Source organism: Hyaena hyaena, unplaced genomic scaffold (genome assembly GCF_003009895.1).
Source record: "Hyaena hyaena isolate Hyena2069 unplaced genomic scaffold, ASM300989v1 scaffold_31, whole genome shotgun sequence".
NCBI lineage: Eukaryota > Metazoa > Chordata > Mammalia > Carnivora > Hyaenidae > Hyaena > Hyaena hyaena.
Genome location: NW_024080664.1, coordinates 639,874 through 658,641, shown reverse-complemented (window position 1 = coordinate 658,641; position 18,768 = coordinate 639,874). Strand labels below are relative to the sequence as shown.

Here is an 18,768-nt window from a genome sequence, read left to right as displayed (position 1 = left end):
ATGAAGCAGGCACACCCTCCCTACGCGCACCCGGTGCTGTGAAGAGGCCAGCGTGGGGCCTTCTGAGGCCAATCCCAGCCCAGGCTCCGGGAAACTTCCTCTCGCCGAAGGCACTTTTGTCCTGAGCCTCCAGGGCCAGCTGAGCTGACACAGGGCCCTTGGTTCTCTGTGCACTAACTGTCCTAGGGGCTGGCCCGTGGCCCACAGAACCGCGGCCAGCAGGAAACCCCAGGTGCGGAGGCGGTGGTCACGTACCAGTCCCCAAGGCCAGCCAGTGCTCCTGCACTCTGTGAACGCCCCACCTCCTCCCGGGCCACCTGGGCTCACACTTGCCCCTGGTCCCTGGTCTCCGGTCCCTATGGGAGTCGAGAGGCCAGGTGTATGTGGGGGGGACACACCAGCACCCAAGGTTGGCGGCTGGAGGAACTGCTGGCTGGGAGGTTGCTGATCGGGATGAGGACAGCGTGCGGGGTGGTATGGATACCCTAACCTGTAAAGCTCCAGGGTTACAAGGCTGTCTTCCACATGATCTCTTTGACCCTGGCCACTGTTGTGGGGTGGGGGAAGTAGGTGGGTCTCAGGAACTTTAGGGAGACCTCAGGACCCCAACCTGCATGTGTCCCCCACTCTCCATGCCCACCCCCCAGGCTGGCTTCAATGCAGGTGACGGGCGGCGCTACTTCAGCATTCCCGGCTCACGCACAGCAGACATGGCCGAGGTGGAGACCACCACCAACGTGGGCGTGCCCGGGCGCTGGGCGTTCAGAATCGATGATGCCCAGGTGCGCGTGGGGGGCTGCGGCCATACAAGTAAGAGGCTGGAGCCAGCGGCTCAGGGCTGTGGGGGTTGGGGTGGCTCAGGGAGTTGGGGGGGAGGTGACAGGTGGGAGCTGGGGGCAGGGAGGAGGGGCGAGGAGAAGGGGGCTGGATGCATGGCTGGATCCTTGACAGGGTGAAGGGAGGGTGGGGCTGGACGAAGCGGGTGCTGGAGGAGGGGGAGGGGCACTGGGGACAGGCAGGCTGCTGGCCAGGAGGGCACGGTCTCACCCACCCCCTCCCCCAGCCAGGAGCCTGGGCTAGGACCGGCTCCTCCGTTGAGGCCCGTCTTTTCCTGGGGAGGCTTTCCTATCTCTGCTCTGGGCGCTGCGCAGGGGAATGTGCTGGAGACCACAGTTTGTGCCCAAAGCGGAGAGCCGGGGTCGCCCGTCCTGGGGCCAGGAGTCGGGCTCACCCATTCTCTCCCAGCCTGGAACCTGGGCCGGGGAGGGGCCCCTGTCCCCAGGACCACCTGGCGCTCATTTCACCCATTTCCCTACATTTGCCAAGGACTTGCTGCTTGGTGGGATTTGGTGCCTGTTTCACACCCCTCGCATCTGCCCAGCTAGAGGGATTTCCCTGACACCCCGGGGTCCTGCGGGCACTGAACGCAGCAGACGGGGCGGGGTGGGGTGTAGGGTCCATCTCAGGGCAGGCGGTCAGGATGTCTGCAGAAGGATTTGTCCTGCCCCCTTCCCCTGTGTGGTGCTGGCCAAGACGCTGGGCTCTCCTGAAACATGCTTACAAGTGGAGATGGTGTGTCAATAACTGACCTGGCCACTCAGTGAGGAGGACCAATCACAAGCTCTGCAAAGGCGGAGGCCACAGTGACGCCCGCGTGGGGACCGAGGCCACTGGGAGGACCCTCTTCCCACTTCTCTGAACACAAATCTCTGGGTGTGAACACAGCACGGTGGATCCCACCCAGACCTCCCGGGGCCGCTGGCACACACTCGGCAGGGGCAGGCATGCACCCCCAGAGCCAGAAGACTCCCCAAGGGCTGGGGAGGGTGCCTGGGGCAGCCGAACCCACCCACTCACTGGAGCATCAAAGAGGCCCCAGCCAGTGTCTGAGCTTAGGAGATGGGGAACTCACAGGTGAGGGAGCCCAGGAAACAATAATTTTGCACCTCCCCCAAAGTGGCCAGCGGGGTGCCCAAGAACACAAGCCCCCCTGCAGCCCCAGGCCAGGCTGCGCCCCACAGCCTGCTCTGCCCCTCTGGGTTCGGGCCAGTGGTGGTTCAGGGGGTATGGACACCACTCTACCTCTGACAGCAGAGGTAGACCTGCTGGCTACAAGACCTGTGGCTTGTCATCCGCAGGTTGTGGTTGGGGATCAAGGTGTGGGTGCTGTGTGAGCTGCTGTAGCAGTGCTTTGTGGATGCAGGTCAGAGCAGGCGGGTGGGCAGGTGTGGGTGCGGGTGCGAGCAGGTGTGGGTGCAGGTGCGGCAGGTGTGGGTACAGGTGTGGGCAGGTGTGGGTACAGGCGTGGGCAGGTGTGGGTGCAGGTGTGCGCAGGTGTGGGTGCAGGCGCAGGCAGGTGTGGGTACAGGCGTGGGCAGTGTGTGAGCTGCTGTAGCAGTGCTTTGTGGATGCAGGTCAGAGCAGGCGGGTGGGCAGGTGTGGGTGCGGGTGCGAGCAGGTGTGGGTGCAGGTGCGGCAGGTGTGGGTACAGGTGTGGGCAGGTGTGGGTACAGGCGTGGGCAGGTGTGGGTGCAGGTGTGCGCAGGTGTGGGTGCAGGCGCAGGCAGGTGTGGGTACAGGCGCGGGCAGGTGTGGGTACAGGCGTGGGCAGGTGTGGGTGCAGGTGTGCGCAGGTGTGGGTGCAGGCGCAGGCAGGTGTGGGTACAGGCGTGGGCAGGTGTGGGTACAGGTGTGGCAGGTGTGGGTGCAGGTGCAGGCAGGTGTGGGTGCAGGTGTGGCAGGTGTGGGTACAGGCGTGGGCAGGTGCCGGCAGGTGTGGGTGCAGGCACGGGCAGGTGTGGGTACAGGCATGGGCAGGTGCGGGCAGGTGTGGGTGCAGGTGCAGGCAGGTGTGGGTGCAGGTGTGGCAGGTGTGGGTACAGGCGTGGGCAGGTGCCGGCAGGTGTGGGTGCAGGCACGGGCAGGTGTGGGTACAGGCATGGGCAGGTGCGGGCAGGTGTGGGTGCAGGTGCAGGCAGGTGTGGGTGCAGGTGTGGCAGGTGTGGGTACAGGCGTGGGCAGGTGCCGGCAGGTGTGGGTGCAGGCACGGGCAGGTGTGGGTACAGGCATGGGCAGGTGCGGGCAGGTGTGGGTGCAGGTGCAGGCAGGTGTGGGTGCAGGTGTGGCAGGTGTGGGTACAGGCGTGGGCAGGTGCCGGCAGGTGTGGGTGCAGGCACGGGCAGGTGTGGGTACAGGCATGGGCAGGTGCGGGCAGGTGTGGGTGCAGATGCAGGCAGGTGTGGGCAGGTGTGAGCTGGTGTGGCAGGTGTGGGTGCAGGTGCAGCAGGTGTAAGCAAGTGTGGATGTAAGTGTGGGTGCAGGTGTGAGAGCAGGCGTGGGTACAGGTGTGGCCAGGCCCGTGCTCCCCCACAGGATGCAGGCTGTGACCCTGAGGAATGGACCCCCAGAAGAGGGTTGGCCAGTCCCTCGGGGACCCCTTTCCCACGCTGACGTGCTTCTCCCCATGATCCCAGGCTTCCGGGGGAGTGGATGGAGGAGGCGTTGCTGGGCCTTCCAGGCTAGTGTGCAGAGGCCTGCAGGAGCCCCCTCGCCTTCCCACGGCCACACTGCAGGCCCAGAAGAGGGAGCCTGTGTGTGGCAGTCCGGGTTCCCCACACACAGGCGGTGCCGGGAAGTGGGGGGGGGTCAGTTCTCACGTGAGAGGCAGAGACCACCTTTGGAAGCCTCACTCCTGAGGAAGGCGGGTCCAGGCGGGCAGCCAGCCAGCAGGCGCCGCAGGGCAGCCAGACCACGAGCGAGTGTGGCCAAGTGAACGGAGGGGTATGGGTGAGGAGGGGCAGGGGCACGCAGCCCGAAAGATACCCTTAGTCCCGGTGGTGTTCCGGGAGTGTCCCCTCTCTCTCCTGGATACCATGCCAGCTCTCCCGGGGCCCTCCTAGCATCAGGGGATCCGAGACCTGGGGTGCTCTAGTGATCTGCCAATTCGTGCTTCTTAATCGCAGATTTCAGCAGCCTCACTTCTCCAAGCTGAGCTCTGTGGGCTGCACGGCCTGGAGGGCCCAGGCACGGGGTTGGGTGGCCCCCGGGGGCCGCTGGAGGCCTCCCTGGCCAGGAGGCCGTGACTGATGTGGAAACCCCGACCTCAGCAGCCCTGAGTGTGGCCCCCTCGTTTCACGCGGGGAAGCCTGGAGGGGCAGCTGGGCATGATTTCCGTCCTATAAGTCGCAGCCCTGGGACCAGACTGCACCCCCTCAGAAGGGCCTGAGGACGCCCCCCACTGCCCCTGGTTCCTACGGGGTCCCCCCCACCCGAGGCTCACTCCTGCCCGTGCGCCTTCCTGCGTTGCTGGGCACCCTTGGGTCTTGTGTCTCCTGTCCCTCAGACAAGCTGATGCGTTAAAGGGATAGGAAGGTGCTGTGGGCTTAAGGGACTCTGGGGAAGCCTGGCCCCCGAGGAAGGTGGCATCGCGGCCCAGGGATCTAAATGTCGGCAGGGCAGACGGCAGGCGCACTGGGCACCCCGGGGAGACCTGGGAGGTGAATTGTGGACGCTAGGCTGCCAGCGGACCACACAGCGATCCCTCAGAGACGGGCCCTTCGGGTCGGGGGAGGGAAGGGACGGCTCGGCTCCTTCCTGTGTCCACAGCCTCCGTGTGCCTGGCCCTGCGTCCCTGCCTCAACGGCGGCAAGTGTATTGACGACTGTGTCACGGGCAACCCCTCCTACAGCTGCTCCTGCCTCTCGGGCTTCACGGGGAGGCGGTGTCATCTGGGTGAGTTTACACTGCAGCACAGCCAGTGGCCCCAAGAGCCCAAGGTCAAGGGTGTCTGTCCCCACAGTGTGGGCAACGAAGGAAGGGGTGCACGCAGTGGCTCCCTGACAGAGAGTGCGGGAGGCGGTGCCCTGTCTGAGCCGACCGCCCCCCAAGTGGGGCCGGGAGGGGGTCCAGGCAGAGTCTCCCCAGCCTGGCTTCCTGCACTGAGGCCCCGCCGGCTCTGCTTCTCAGATGTGAACGAGTGTGCCTCCCATCCGTGTCAGAACGGCGGTACCTGCACGCACGGCATCAACAGCTTCAGCTGCCAGTGCCCGGCCGGCTTCGGGGGTCCCACCTGTGAGACAGGTGAGAGGGACCCCGGCGGCTGCGGGGCACCCTGTGTGGTCCTGCCTGACCGGGGGCACGTGGGCAGGCTGGGGGAGCGCCAGGTCAGCGTCCGCAGAGGGCTTGGCGGCAGACGCGGGCAGTCCCGAGTGGCTCGTGGGGCTGGAGCAGGGACTCGAGGGGAGACCCCGGGGCACCCCCTGGGCGCTGGTGCCTGGTCCCAGCCTGGCTGCAGGGCCCGCACGAGAGCCACCCGGGTGCTGCTGAACCATCACTTTCCTCTCGGCTCTGGACTGGCTTGGTGGGGACGTGGGGGCTCCCGAGGTCAGACAGGCCGGCAGTGGGGTGTGGAAGGGTACAACCCCACACCTCTTCCTCTCTGTGCCCCCGAATCCCACACCCCTACAGCTCCCAACAGAAGGGGAGGCTGTTTCTCTCCAGCTCCCAGGTCTCCCAGCCGTGGCTTGGGGTCCTTCTTGAGGGCCCCCTGCTGCCTCCAGGCTCAGCTGCACCCTTCTTCCAAACGCCACTACCTGCGCTTCCTCCAGCACCTGTCGGGGCTCCCATCATCCTGGCCCTTTGCCTACCTGGTGAAGGAAGGCAGGCCCCGCTGCTGCCCCCAGTCTCACTGTGGGAAGCTGCTGGGGGAGCCCAACAAAAAGAGCCCCTTCCAATCAAAGCACCATGACCCCTAATGTCCACTGGGCTGGACCACACACCCATTCCCCTAAATACACTCACGGACGCACAGTCATTGTTTAGAGACACAGAACACGTGGTTAAATCCAGTGTGTACAAGTAATGGCTGTACAGAAAGCAGCATTTCTCAGGGAGACTTACAGCCACAGGGATGTTTTAAGACTCGCGTGTACATGGGGCACCGGGGGCTCAGTCGGTTGAGCGTCCGACTTCGGCTCAGGTCATGATCTCACAGTTCATGGTTCAAGCCCCACATCGGGCTCTACTGACAGCTCAGCGCCTGGAGCTTCTTCAGATTCTGTGTCTCCCTCTCTCTGCCCTTCCCCACTCATGTTCTGTCTCTCTCTGTCCCAAAAAAAAAAAAAAAAAAAAGGACCTGTGCGTCCACACGTCTGGGCCCAGGGAAGCCCCTAGGAGGGCCTGGGCTGCAGCCAGTCGCCCTCTGCCTCAGATTCCTCATGGCCACTATGGTGACCCCGACAGGTCCCAGGTCCCCACAGAGGCTCGCTGGTCTCAGGACCCACCTCCGCCACAGAGCACACAACAGAGGGACGCCCAGCAGCGTCCAGGCAGGGACATGTGTGGCTCCCCTCCCCACAGGTGCCCGGCCCTGCTCTCTGGTGGTCAGGCTCCAGGAGACAGGGGTCAGCCCCGGAAGCCCCTCCATACCTCCGGCTCCTTCCTCCCACTGGCCCCCTCGAGTCCGGGGAGGACCACATGCTGCGAGGACCCATTTGGCACCCATACTGAGTGGTTTGGGGAAAGCACTGTCATCAGGACACATGGCATGGTTGAGGTGCCCCCCCCACCGGCTCAGCCACTGGGGCGCATGGACCAGCAGCCGCCAAGGGGTCTAAGAGGCCAGCATACTGGGCACAGGTGGCCAGGAACAGGCTGTGCCTCCCCCACCCCTACCTGGTGGGGGTCAAGCACCTCTGCACCCAGCCCACAGCAAGACATGCCTCCTCCCCACCTCGCCCCTTCACCCACAGGCCACTTGGCTCCTCCTGCACCTCTACCCACTGTACCCACTCCAGGTGCTGTCACAGGCTGTGTCCCCTGCCTGGCCCAGAGGAATCCCTCCAGAATCCCACTCTGTGCCGGCAACAAGAACCCCAGGGTGGGTGGGGCCTGCACCCCGTCACCCCCGTGCCCCCATCCAGTGGGTGCACAGCCTCCTCCCACTACAGATCTGCTGCCACAAACCCGATGCGGATGAACTCTGGGCCGATGGGAGGGGACCGTCCAGGCCCAGACCCCACAGCCGACACCCTTAGAGCCACCTCCAGAGTGGGATGGGACAGGCATCCCCGGCAGCCACAGCCGAGGGTCCAACACATTCCCCCCCTCTGCACGTGCAGCACTGTCTCCATGTGACAGCAGAGAGTGTGAGAACGGCGGGCAGTGCCAGGCGGAGAGCGGCAAAGCGGTGTGCCTGTGCCAGGCTGGCTACACGGGTGCGGCCTGCGAGACGGGTGAGTGGCCTGCCCGGGGGATGGGAGAGGCTCCTGCCCGGCCAGACCCAGTGCTGGGAAGCCAAAGACTGGCTCCAGCCAAGCTCCCACCTCCATTGCCCGCAGATGTGGACGAATGTGCCTCCGATCCGTGCCTGAACGGAGGCTCGTGTGTGGACCTCGTGGGGAATTTCACCTGCCTGTGCTCAGAGCCCTTCACAGGACCTCGCTGTGAGACAGGTAATGGCAAACGTCCGCAGCCCCCACGGGGACAGCAGTGCAGCCCCTTTCCCACACCACCCAGATGAACTCCGCTGTGGCCCGGGGGGGTCACCTCCCAGCCCTGCCTGCGCCTGCCTGTCCCCAAGCTGCCATCCTGCTGCGACTCTGCCGCCCGTGTGCTGTGTGAGGCCAAGCGGGCTTCTTGTCCTCTCTCCTCCCGGCGTCCCCCTGTGTCCCCCCGAGTCCCCCGTCCCCCCGCGGCCCCCCCCCCGTCCTCGTGTCCCCCCGCGGCCCCCCCCCCGTCCCCGCGGCCCCCCGCGGCCCCCCCGTCCCCGTGTCTGTAACATGCGGGGCCACCCTCTCGAGGCCCCTCTTCCTGCTCAAGAGATTCTTGGCTTTAACACCCTTCTTTCCAACTCTAGGCCGCTCACCCTGCAAGGGACCGAGCCACGGGAGTTGGAAAGAAAACTGATCTTTCCTGCGTGTGATGAAACTTGCTAGTTCCTATTTGACATTGTCATAAATGCGGATTATGACCTGGTAGATCAATTTAAAAATGAACCACATTTCACAGCCCACAGAATGAACTCACTGTTCGACACTGCCCTGACCTGCCGTGGTCTCGCCCAGCCACTGTGCCGGCCAATGACAGCAGTGTCACCGCTTGGGCTACTGGTCCCTGGGAGGCGCTTAAGACAAGCTTGTCAGGTTAATTTTGAGTCTAAAATTTTAAGAAGGAAATGATGTTTCACTCATAAGTAAGATGTAGATGGACACTGTACCCTCCATCAGTCTTTGGTCACATGGCCACACATAGGACGGGCCACGTCCTGAGGAGAGGGTGAGGCTCTGCAGTGCAGAGGGGAGGGGGGGAGGGCAGCAACCTTACCTGTCTGTTGCTTAAAATCACTGTGAGAGGTCACAGTGCACCTTGCCCAGATTGTTATCTAAATATCTGTGTATTTAACTAAACTTATGACAGAAAACAGATTAGTGATTTCAAAAGATTTTGCGAAGAATCCACATTTTTATGGGACGAATAATCCAAATATAAGCAGACAGTAAGGAAGGACAGCCCCGACGCTGTCCCGAATGTAGGCTCAGTAGTCATGTTACAAGATGCCAGCCTTGACATTCTCATCAGGTTCAACAGGCAATTGGCCAAAAAGTGGAATTTAAGGAAAAAATAGTATCCATTCTTTTGCTTATGGCCACGGAAGATCGGCTGCTCTGGGAATTTCCCTCACCATCAACAACTGGAAAGCCAGACAAAAATACACGAAACGACTGCTTTCGGCCCCTGGACAACAGACATCCTGGGACTGTGGCCCCTGGGAGGAGGCACTGGAGCCGGACAAGCCCACAAATGCCCCCGAGTCTGCCCGCAGGAAGTCCCCAAGCCCCTTGCCGCAAGGGGGCCCAGACTCCAGCAGGTCCTCTGAGTCTCGGGGTCATGGAGACAGGGATTCTAGTTTGGTGGCTGCAGTTGTGGGGAGAATTCCAGAAAGGATGGAGTTACTAAGAGGGAGGAAGCAGCTCTGAAGATGTGCAGAGGGACCCCTGGACTCGGCTCAGCACACTCTAGAGGCGGTGAAATCCATAAGGCTGGAAAGAAGGCCTAGAAGTGGTGAGTCAGGCAATCCCCAGAATTCAGCAAGGCTGGGAATAATCCACTTCTCTACAGCCAGAGTTCAGAGAGCTCTTCACACCCAGGACCCAGGAGGGTCCTCAGTGGGGTATCATCTTGCTGGTGTGGATAAATAGATGCTAGATCTATAGATAAACAGATGCTGGATGCCCAACCAAAAATCATCAGGTGTACTAAGTATCAAGAATATATGATCCACACAGAAGATATGAACAGACACTTCTCCAAAGAGGACATCCAGATGGCCAACAGACACATGAAACGATGCTCAGCATCCCTCCTCATCAGGGAAATACAAATCAAAACGACACTGAGATACCACCTCACACCAGTCAGAGTGGCTAAAATGAGCAAATCAGAGAAGACGAGATGCTGGCGAGGATGTGGAGAAACGNAAATACAAATCAAAACCACACTGAGATACCACCTCACGCCAGTCAGAGTGGCTAAAATGAGCAAATCGGAAGACTCTAGATGCTGGCGAGGATGGGGAAGAACGGGCACGCTCCTACACTGTTGGTGGGAATGTAAACTGGTGCAGCCCCTCTGGGAAACAGTGTGGAGGTTCCTCAAAAGTTAAAAATAGAACTCCCCTATGACCCAGTAATAGCACTGTTAGGAATTTACCTAAGGGACACAGGAGTGCTGATGCATAGGAACACATGTACCCCAATGTTCATAGCAGCACTCTCAACAATAGCCAAAACATGGAAAGAGCCTAAGTGTCCATCAAAGGACAAATGGATCAAGAAGATGTGGTTTATCTATACGATGGAATACTACATGGCAACGAGAAACAATGAAATCTGGCCTGTGTAGCAACATGGATGGACCTTGAGGGTGTTATGCTGAGCGAAATAAATCAGGGAGAGAAGGACAGATACCATATGTTTGCACGTATAGGAGGATTAGGAGGAACTTAACGGAGGACCGTGGGAGAGAAGAAGGAGGGAAATGGTGGGGGAGAGGAAGGGAGGCAAACCATGAGAGACTCTTGAATGCTGAGAACAAACTGAGCACTGATGGATGGGCGGGGGGAGATAGGCATGGAGGAGGGCACTTGTGGGGATGAGCACTGGGTGTTATATGGAAACCAACTTGACAACAATTTGTAAAAAAAAAAAAAAAAAAAAGGAATTGACTCATACTGAAAAAGAAAAAAAGAATATATGACCCACAGGCTCAGTCGGTTAAGCATCTGACTTCAGCTCAGGTCATGATCTCACGGTTCGTGGGTTCGAGCCCCACATCAGACTCTGTGCTGACAGCTCGGAGCCTGGAGCCTGCTTCAGATTCTGTGTCTCCCCCTCTCTCTGCCCCTCCTCTGCTTGCACTCTGTCTCTGTCTCTCTCTCAAAAATAAACATTAAAAATTTTTAATAAAAAGCTAGAAAAAAAGAATATATGACCCACAGCCAGGAGAAAAATAGAGCAATAGAAACAGATAATAGAGATGATGAAATTAGCAGATATACACGTTTTATCGTCCACTGTAAACATGCTCTGTATGCTCAAGAATGGAGGAGAAAAGACACAGTGAGAAGTAGAAGATACAAGAAAAGAAACTTCTAGAGATATAAAGTGTAAAATCTCTATTTTAAAATCACACTGGACATATTAACCACAGGTGAGACACTGCAGAAGGAAAGTTCAGTGCACTGGGAGAAATGACCCAAGAAGCCACCCAGGAGGGAGAGAGACCACGGCCAAGGCCGTGTCTCCAGTGGCCTGTACGACACACACCAGGCAGTGTAATGTCTGTGCGTGTGGGGTCCAGAAGGACGGAGGGGGCTGGAAGGGCACAGAAAAAAAATGAGGAAATAATAGCCACGTGCCACGTGTTTTCTAAATTTGATGAAAATTAAAACCCACATATCCAAGAAAAGCATGAATAAAATCACACGGAGCACATCATCATCAAATTGCTAAAAACCAGGAACAAAGAGAAAAATCTGAAAAGCAGCCAGAGGAGGAAGACCAGACACAGGACGAAGAGAAACAAGAATGGAGACAGACTTCCTGTCAGAAGCAACGCCGGCCACAGGACAGCGGGCTGTCTGCCCAGCAGGTGCGCACAGGAAAAACTGCCTCTCGAGCGTTAAGGTGAAGTAAAGATCTGTCAGACTGCACTGGCATATATGATCTGTAAGAAATGGGGTTTTTTAAGCTTATTTATTTATTTTGAAAGAGAGAGAGAGAGCATGAGCAGGGGAGGGGCAGAGAGAAGGGGAGAGGGGGAGGGAAGAGACAGAGAATCCCCAGCAGGCTCTGCACTGTCAGTGTGGAGCCCAACACAGGGCTCGAACCACAGACCATGACCTGAGCTGAAACCAAGTCAGATGTTTAACGGAGCAAGCCACACGGGCACCCTGCCTGCCACCCATTTGAAAAAATAAAGTTTTATTGGCACACACCATGCCCAGTCATTTGTGTATGTCCATGGCTGGCTGCTTTTACATTACACTCGCAGAGTCGAGTACCTGTGATCACATGGCTCCTAAAGCCAAAATACTAATATCTGCTGCTTCACAGGAAAAGCCTGCACTTAAGGCTGCTTTAAGCTATTGAGGTCATATATTTTATTTCTATAAGTGTTATAAATCCCAAAACATATTGTTATTTTTTGTGTTAAAATTACCTTTAAAGAGATTAAAAGTAAGAAGAAAAGTATTTTACAGTTTACCTTGGAGATATTGTGGGCTTGGTTCCAGACCACTGTAATAAAGTGGATACGGCAATAAAGCAACTCAAATGAATTTTCTGGTTTCCCAGTGCCTATAAAAGTTATGTTAGCACTACACTGCAGTCTATTACACTGCAGTCTAGCATTTAGCATCTTAGCATCTTAGCATTTCTTAGCATCTAAGAAAATGTACACACCTTGATTAAAAACTACTTTGCTAGGGGCACCGGGGTGACTCAGTTGATTAAGCATCTGACTTTGGCTCAGGTCATGATCTCACAGTTAGTGGTTCGAGCTCCACGTTGGGCTCTGTGCTGACAACTCAGAGCTTGGAGCCTGTTTTGGATTCTGTGTCTCCCTCTCTCTCTGTCTCTCCCCTGTGCACGCTCAGTCTCTCTCTCAAAAATAAACATTAAAAATATTTTTTAAAAAACTACTTTGCTAAAAAGTGGTAACCATCATCTGAGCTTTTAGTGAGTCATAATCACTGATCACAGATCACCATAACAAACATAATCATAATTAAAAATTTTGAAATATTGCAAAATTACCAAAATGTGGCACAGAGATATAAGGTGAACAAATGTGATTGGAAAAATGGCCCCAGTGGACTTGCTTGGTGCAGGGTTGCTACAAACCTTCAGTCTGTAAGAACACAGTATCAGTGGAGTCCAGGAAACTGAGGCATGCCTGTACATTTACCCATATAGTTAGCATTTCCAAAGCCCTTCATTCATTTGTGTAGATCTAGATTTTCATCTGGTACCATTTTTCTTTAGTCTAAGGAATTTCCTTTAACATTTCTGCCTGTGCAGAGCCTGCTTGGAATTCTCTCTCTTCCTCCCTCTCTGCCCCCCCACCAAATAAATAAATAAACTTTAAAAAATAAACCAGTGGTGGAAATAAAAAGTAATCCTAAAAATACTCAGTCCAGAGGCAGGAGAAGAAGGTAAAAGGAGTAAAGAATACATGAAACAAGTGATAGCCAACAGCAAGACGGTAGGTTTAATCATATTGATAGTTATGTTAACATGTAAAATGGTTAAACACACCAATTAAAAAGCAGACATTGTAAAATTGAATTGAAAAGCAAGACCAAACTAGATACTGTCTACAAGAAACCTACTATAAATATAAAGACACATAATTTGAAAGTAGTGGAAAGGGTTTCCAGTTTTGGGGAAGATGGAGGAAGCATGCTCTACCCTGTTTCTCCCACTGAATGCAGCCATAAACCCTGGACAGAATGCATGGAGCAGCTACCTGAGGACTCTGAAAAATAAATAGTAGCAGGTGGATTGGGGAAGAGGACCAAGCTTCCTCGAAGCACCACAGAACCAGTGGTGAATTTACCTTTTTCCTCTAGTGCCCCCCGGCCTGGACTCAAAGCAGTTCCCACACCAGCAGTGAGCATCAGACAGACAGAAAGTGCTCCATGAGTAGCCACAAGAAGCAGGACCCACAACAGCAGGAAGCTGACAGGAGGAAGCCTCCTCTCCGTCTGGAGTTCCTATGGCTCCACAAAGATGGGCGACTTCTATTGTTTTTCTTTTTCTCTGTCCACCCACCACTTGGCCCAGACTTGAGAGTGCACTCACAGGATGGAAGTAGCAGAGTTGGGGCAATAAAAAGCCCCAGCTTTCTTGCCAGGGAAACGTGTAGCACCAGAGCACTGGAAACTATACGGAGATTGTGGAGAGGGGGATCTGGGGCCAGCAAGCCCATACTCATTTCTGAACTTCTGAGCTCCCTAAGTTGGGCAATCTGATCGAAAATATTAAAAACAATACCATATACAGTAGCTTCCCCAAAATTGAAAAACTTAGGTATAAATCTGACAAAACATGTACAAGACTTGTACACTGAACACCACAAAATTCTAGTGAGAGAAACTGAAGATCTAAGGAAATAGAGGGACATCCCATGTTCATGGATTGGGAGACTCAACATAGTAAATATGTCAGTCCTCCCCAAGGTGATCTAAAGATTTAACACAGTTCTAACCAAAGTCTCAGCAGAGTTTTGTAGCTATGCACAAGCTGGTCCTAAAATGTATATGAAAAGACAAAGGAATTAAGATAGCCAAAACAATTTTGGAAAAGAATAAATTTTGAGGAATGACACTACCTTGTGTTAAGACTTAACTATAAAGCTACAGTGATCAAGACCCTATGATATTGGCAAGGAGATTGACACATACATCCGTGGAACAGAAGACCTGATCCAGAAGACCCACACAAATTTGGCCACGTTTTTTTAAAAGATGTGAAAGCAGGGGTGCCTGGGTGGCTCAGTTGGTTAAGCGTCCGACTTCAGCTGTCTGGTCATGATCTCACAGTTCGTGGGTTCGAGCCCCACGTTGGGCTCTGTGCTGACAGCCAGCTCAGAGCCTGGAGCCTGTTTCGGATCCTGTGTCTCCCTCTTTCTCTGACCCTCCCCTGCTCACGCAGTCTCTCTCTCTTGCTCTCAGAAATAAATAAAACATTAAAAATTTTTTTTAAGGTGTGAAAGCAATTCAGTGGAGAAAAGATTATCTTTTCAACACATAGTATTGGAACAATTAGACATTCTGATGCCAAAAATAAACTTCAGATTCAACCTCATAACTTACACAAGATTAAGTCAAAATGAATCATAGACCTGGATGGAAAACATAAAACCATAATATTCCTAGAAGAAAACACAGGAGGAAAATCTCTGTGACCTGGGGTTAGATGAAGAATTCTTAGATAAGACATCAAAAGCACACCCCAGCAGAGAAAGACAGAAACAGTGGCCTACATCAGAACGAAGCACGCTGCCCTGACACAGTTCAGAGAATGAAGAGACAAGCTGCATGCTTCAAGAAGTCCTGTCTGACAAAGGGCTGGTGTCCGGAACACATAAAGAACTCTCCACGCTCAACTGTGAGAAAACAGCCAACCAGTCCCAAAATGGGCAAAAGACCTGAACAGACATTTAACCAAAAAGGATTCCCAGAAGGCAAAGAAGCACATCAACAAACATGGTTATTTGTCATTATCACTAGCCATTGGTGAATTGCAAATTAAAGCCACTATGAGATACCACCACAAAGCTATCAGAATGACTACAAGATAAAGTGCTGACTCGTAAGGACACAGAACTAAAAGAATACTCACGTATATTGGGTGGTGATGTCAAATGGTTTAGACACTGTGGAAACAGCCTAGTAGTTTTTCATAAAGTTAAACATGCACTTATAATATGACCCAGTAATCCCATTCCTAGCTGTTAACCCTAAAGAAATAATGACTTATGTTCACACAAAATACACAAATGTTTATAGCATGTCTATTTATAATCACCAAAACCCAGGAACACCAAATGTCCTTCCCCATACATGGAATACATGATTGCTGATCAAACAGCTGAGTCAGATCTTGAAAGCGTTATGCTAAGTGAAAGAAGCCAGTCTCAAAAGATCACATACTGTCCATGCATAATCTTCTGCTTCTCTCATTCTTAAACAGACAAAACTATAGTGATGAACAGATCAGTAGTTGCCAGGGACTCAGGAAGGGAAGGAGTCTGTGACCCTGAAAAGATACAACAAGGAAGTATTTGGGATGATGAAGTGCTCAGTGTCCTTACTGTGATGGGGGCAACACAGATCTATACATGTGTTAAAAGTCATAGAAGCGCACATCGAGCAAAAGTCAGTTGTACCATATATTACTTAAAAGATAAATCCTGAACCACATGAAGATATCGAACATCTAAATAATGAAAAGGAACAGGCTGGCAAAAACTGATCAAGAGAAGTTGGAGTGGCTATATTCATATCAAAAGATTAAACTCAAGAATAAGGAATACTGCCGTGAACAGATGGGTCTTTTATGCCAAATGTGTCATCAAAAAAACAAAACACCTGTAAGGTACCCGCACCTATGAACCTGCATCAGGACGCAGGAAGAGAAAGCAAGGAGAAACAGATCTATAACTACAGGGGCGGCCCTGACACGTCGCTCCCAGTGATTCACAGGATCAGTCAGGCCTCAAAGGCGTGAAGAGCACCATCGGCCCACCTGACCTAAGTGACATTTACAAACACTCACATCCTTTCCAAGTGCTCATGGAGCACTCACCATGACAGACCATCCTGCAGGAAACAAAATAAAGCCCACCTTACAATCCAGCAATTGCACTACTAGATATTTGCCCAAAGAATACAAAACTGCTGATTCGAAGGGGCACATGCACCCCAGTGTTAACAGCAGCGTTATCAACACTAGCCAAGCTATGCAGAGAGCCCAAAAGTCTATCGACTGATGAATGGATAAAGAAGATGTAGTGTACACACACACACACACACACACACACACACACACACACAGAGGAATATTACTCAGCCATCAAAAAGAAGGAAATCTTGCCATTTGCAAAGACACGGATGGAGCTAGAGTGTATTATGCTAAGCAAAATAAATCAATCAGAGAAAGACAGATACCAGTGATTTCACTCATCTGGAATTTAAGAAACAAAACAGATGAACATATGGGAAGGGAGCGGGAGAAAAAGGGAGAGGGAAACAAACCACGAGAGACTCTTAACAACTGAGAACAAACTGCGGGCCGATGGAGGGAGGTGGATGGGGGGTGGGCTAGATGGGGCTGGGTACTAGGAGGGCACTTGCTGAATGAGCCCTGAGTGTTATATGTAAGGGATGAATCACTGGGTTCTACTCCTGAAACAGATATTGCACCGCTTGTCAACTAAAATTTAAATAAAAATTTAAAAAATTTATAAAAATCAAGTTAGTCTGTTGGAAAGGACTGTGTTCTCTGATTAGTAGTTAAACTAGAAAACAACAAAAACTGTATGTGGAAAACCCCGTGTTACTAACAGAGACACGTGATTAGAAACATTTGTTTGGAGCCTCTGGTCTTAGCGGGGCACTTTGGGGCACACCGTGGGGCCTCCGACTCCTGCTTCCCCTTCTGCCCCCGCAACGGGGGATGGGCCTCTCACAAGGAGTCCCCAGAAAGTGGCCTCAGACTCAGGTCCCACCTGCACCGAGGCCTGAGCGCTGTGGGGCCTGAGCACGGCGGCCCTGGCCTCATTATCCTCCTGCTGTGCGGCCTCTGGTGACCTCTGCCTTTCTTGCAGGAGGCCACCCAGTGCCCGACCCCTGCCTCTCAGCCCCTTGCCAGAACGGGGGCACCTGTGTGGATGCAGAGGAGGGCTACGTGTGCGAATGCCCCCAGGGCTTCACTGGCCTTGACTGCAGGGAGAGTGAGTCTGGGCTGGGGCTGCCGGGGCTGCTGTCCAGGGCAGGGTCCTCCTGTGGGTAGTGCGTGCAGGAAGGCAGATAAATGTGCGTCCAAGCACTCATGAGGGGCTGGGAGGGGGGAGAGAGAGAGAGTGTGCGTGTGCGTACACAGCAGCACTCATGGGAACACGGTAGGGTCAGGCACAAGAGGGGGTCAGGCACAGGAGAGGGTGAGGCACAGGGGAGGGTCAGGTGCAGGGGAGGATCAGGTGCAGGAGGGAGTCAGGCACAGGGGAGGGGGGAGGATCAGGCACAAGGTAGGGTCAGGCTGAGGAGAGAGGTGCAGGGGTGAGTCAGGCACAGGGGAGGGACAGGAGCAGGAGGGAGTCAGGCACAGGGTAGAGTCAGGCATGGGGTGGGGGGGGCAGGCGAAGGGAAGGGTCAGGATCATGGGAGGCCTCTGCCTTCCAGCACGCCCACATCTGAGGTTCCCCCCTTCTGTCTACGGCAGGAACCCCCGAGCACTGTGGGTGCCGCAACGGTGGCAGATGCCTGGGGGCCAACACCACCCTCTGCCAGTGCCCCCCAGGCTTCTTTGGGCTCCTCTGTGAATTTGGTAAGTGTCCAGGGCTGTGGCGCGGGCACCCTTCCTACATTGCCCCTGAAAATCCCCCAAACCAGAGTGTAGGTGGTGGCTTAGGCCCGGGCCCAAAGCATAGACCCAGACCCTTAACTAGCGGCCCGTGATCCCCCACTCCCACCCCAGGGTGGGGGGACTGGCCATCTGCTCCTCCCCAAGGACTCCACGGCCCCAGGGAGACGCACGGCCTCTTCCTTCCCTGCAGAAGTCACAGCCACGCCCTGCAACATGAACACGCAGTGCCCGGACGGTGGCTACTGCATGGAGTACGGTGGGAGCTACCTCTGCGTCTGCCACACTGACCACAACGTCAGCCACTGTGAGCTGGGGGCAGGGCCACCGGCCCAGGTCGGGGTGTTAGGAGGAGGAAGTGGGGGTGCAGCAGGCGGAGGCCAGGGCTTTGTACAGGCCCACGAGAGGCGCAGCATGTGCACACCCTCCCCACCCCTCCATGTCGTCTTCCGGAATCCCGGCCAGGCATCTACCGCCTCTGCACCCGAAGCTCCTCGCCGCAAAGTCACCTCTGGATGCGTGCGAGCTCTTCCTGAGCCCCTGGCCTCGCTGTTAAAATCCTTCACACGGGCCTAATTCGGTGTTTGTGATTAAACACACCCTACTGTGTACCTGCTGGCGTGCAAGGAAGTGATGACTTACCTAATGTGTCATTACACGTGGTGACGGTGCTGAGTCCGTTCGGAAACAGCCACGTACCACAGCCCGTCCTAGCTCACACAGCGGTAGGGCGAATTCTGGAAAAATTGAGGGCAAACCAGGGAAGGGCCTTCGAGCCTGGTGTAAAGAATCAAGACCCTCCCCCCAACAAAGTATTTTAAGTGGCCTTGGTTCTAGCTGGAAAGTTAGGGTGACCACCCTCTGTCCCCCCAGCACTGCCATCACCCTGTGACTCAGACCCCTGCTTCAACGGAGGCTCCTGTGATGCCCATGAGGACTCCTACACTTGCGAGTGCCCCCAAGGGTTCCACGGCAGGCACTGCGAGAAAGGTGGGGAGGGCAGGGGAGGGGCGGGAGGGCAGAGGGGGAGGGCTGGGGAGGGCAGAGGGGGAAGGCAGGGGGAGGGCAGGGCAGGGGGTGTGGTAGGGGAGGGGGGGGGGTAGGGGAGGAGGAGTGCCCGTCA

At 54.9% G+C, this 18,768-nt stretch overlaps 1 protein-coding gene across 8 annotated transcripts in view; it reads left to right on the top strand.

The window, feature by feature from the left end:
• The window catches only part of SNED1 (sushi, nidogen and EGF like domains 1), a 90,359-nt gene that overhangs the window by 29,445 nt on the left and 42,146 nt on the right, over window positions 1-18,768 (top strand). For all 8 annotated transcript variants that reach the window (XM_039228499.1, XM_039228497.1, XM_039228496.1 and 5 more), the window contains exons 4-12: window positions 648-810; window positions 4,606-4,731; window positions 4,966-5,079; window positions 7,119-7,232; window positions 7,338-7,451; window positions 16,891-17,016; window positions 17,505-17,609; window positions 17,839-17,952; window positions 18,519-18,635. In XM_039228499.1, the coding sequence (XP_039084430.1) occupies window positions 648-810; window positions 4,606-4,731; window positions 4,966-5,079; window positions 7,119-7,232; window positions 7,338-7,451; window positions 16,891-17,016; window positions 17,505-17,609; window positions 17,839-17,952; window positions 18,519-18,635 (1,093 nt within the window). The remainder of the gene's footprint in view (window positions 1-647; window positions 811-4,605; window positions 4,732-4,965; window positions 5,080-7,118; window positions 7,233-7,337; window positions 7,452-16,890; window positions 17,017-17,504; window positions 17,610-17,838; window positions 17,953-18,518; window positions 18,636-18,768) is intronic.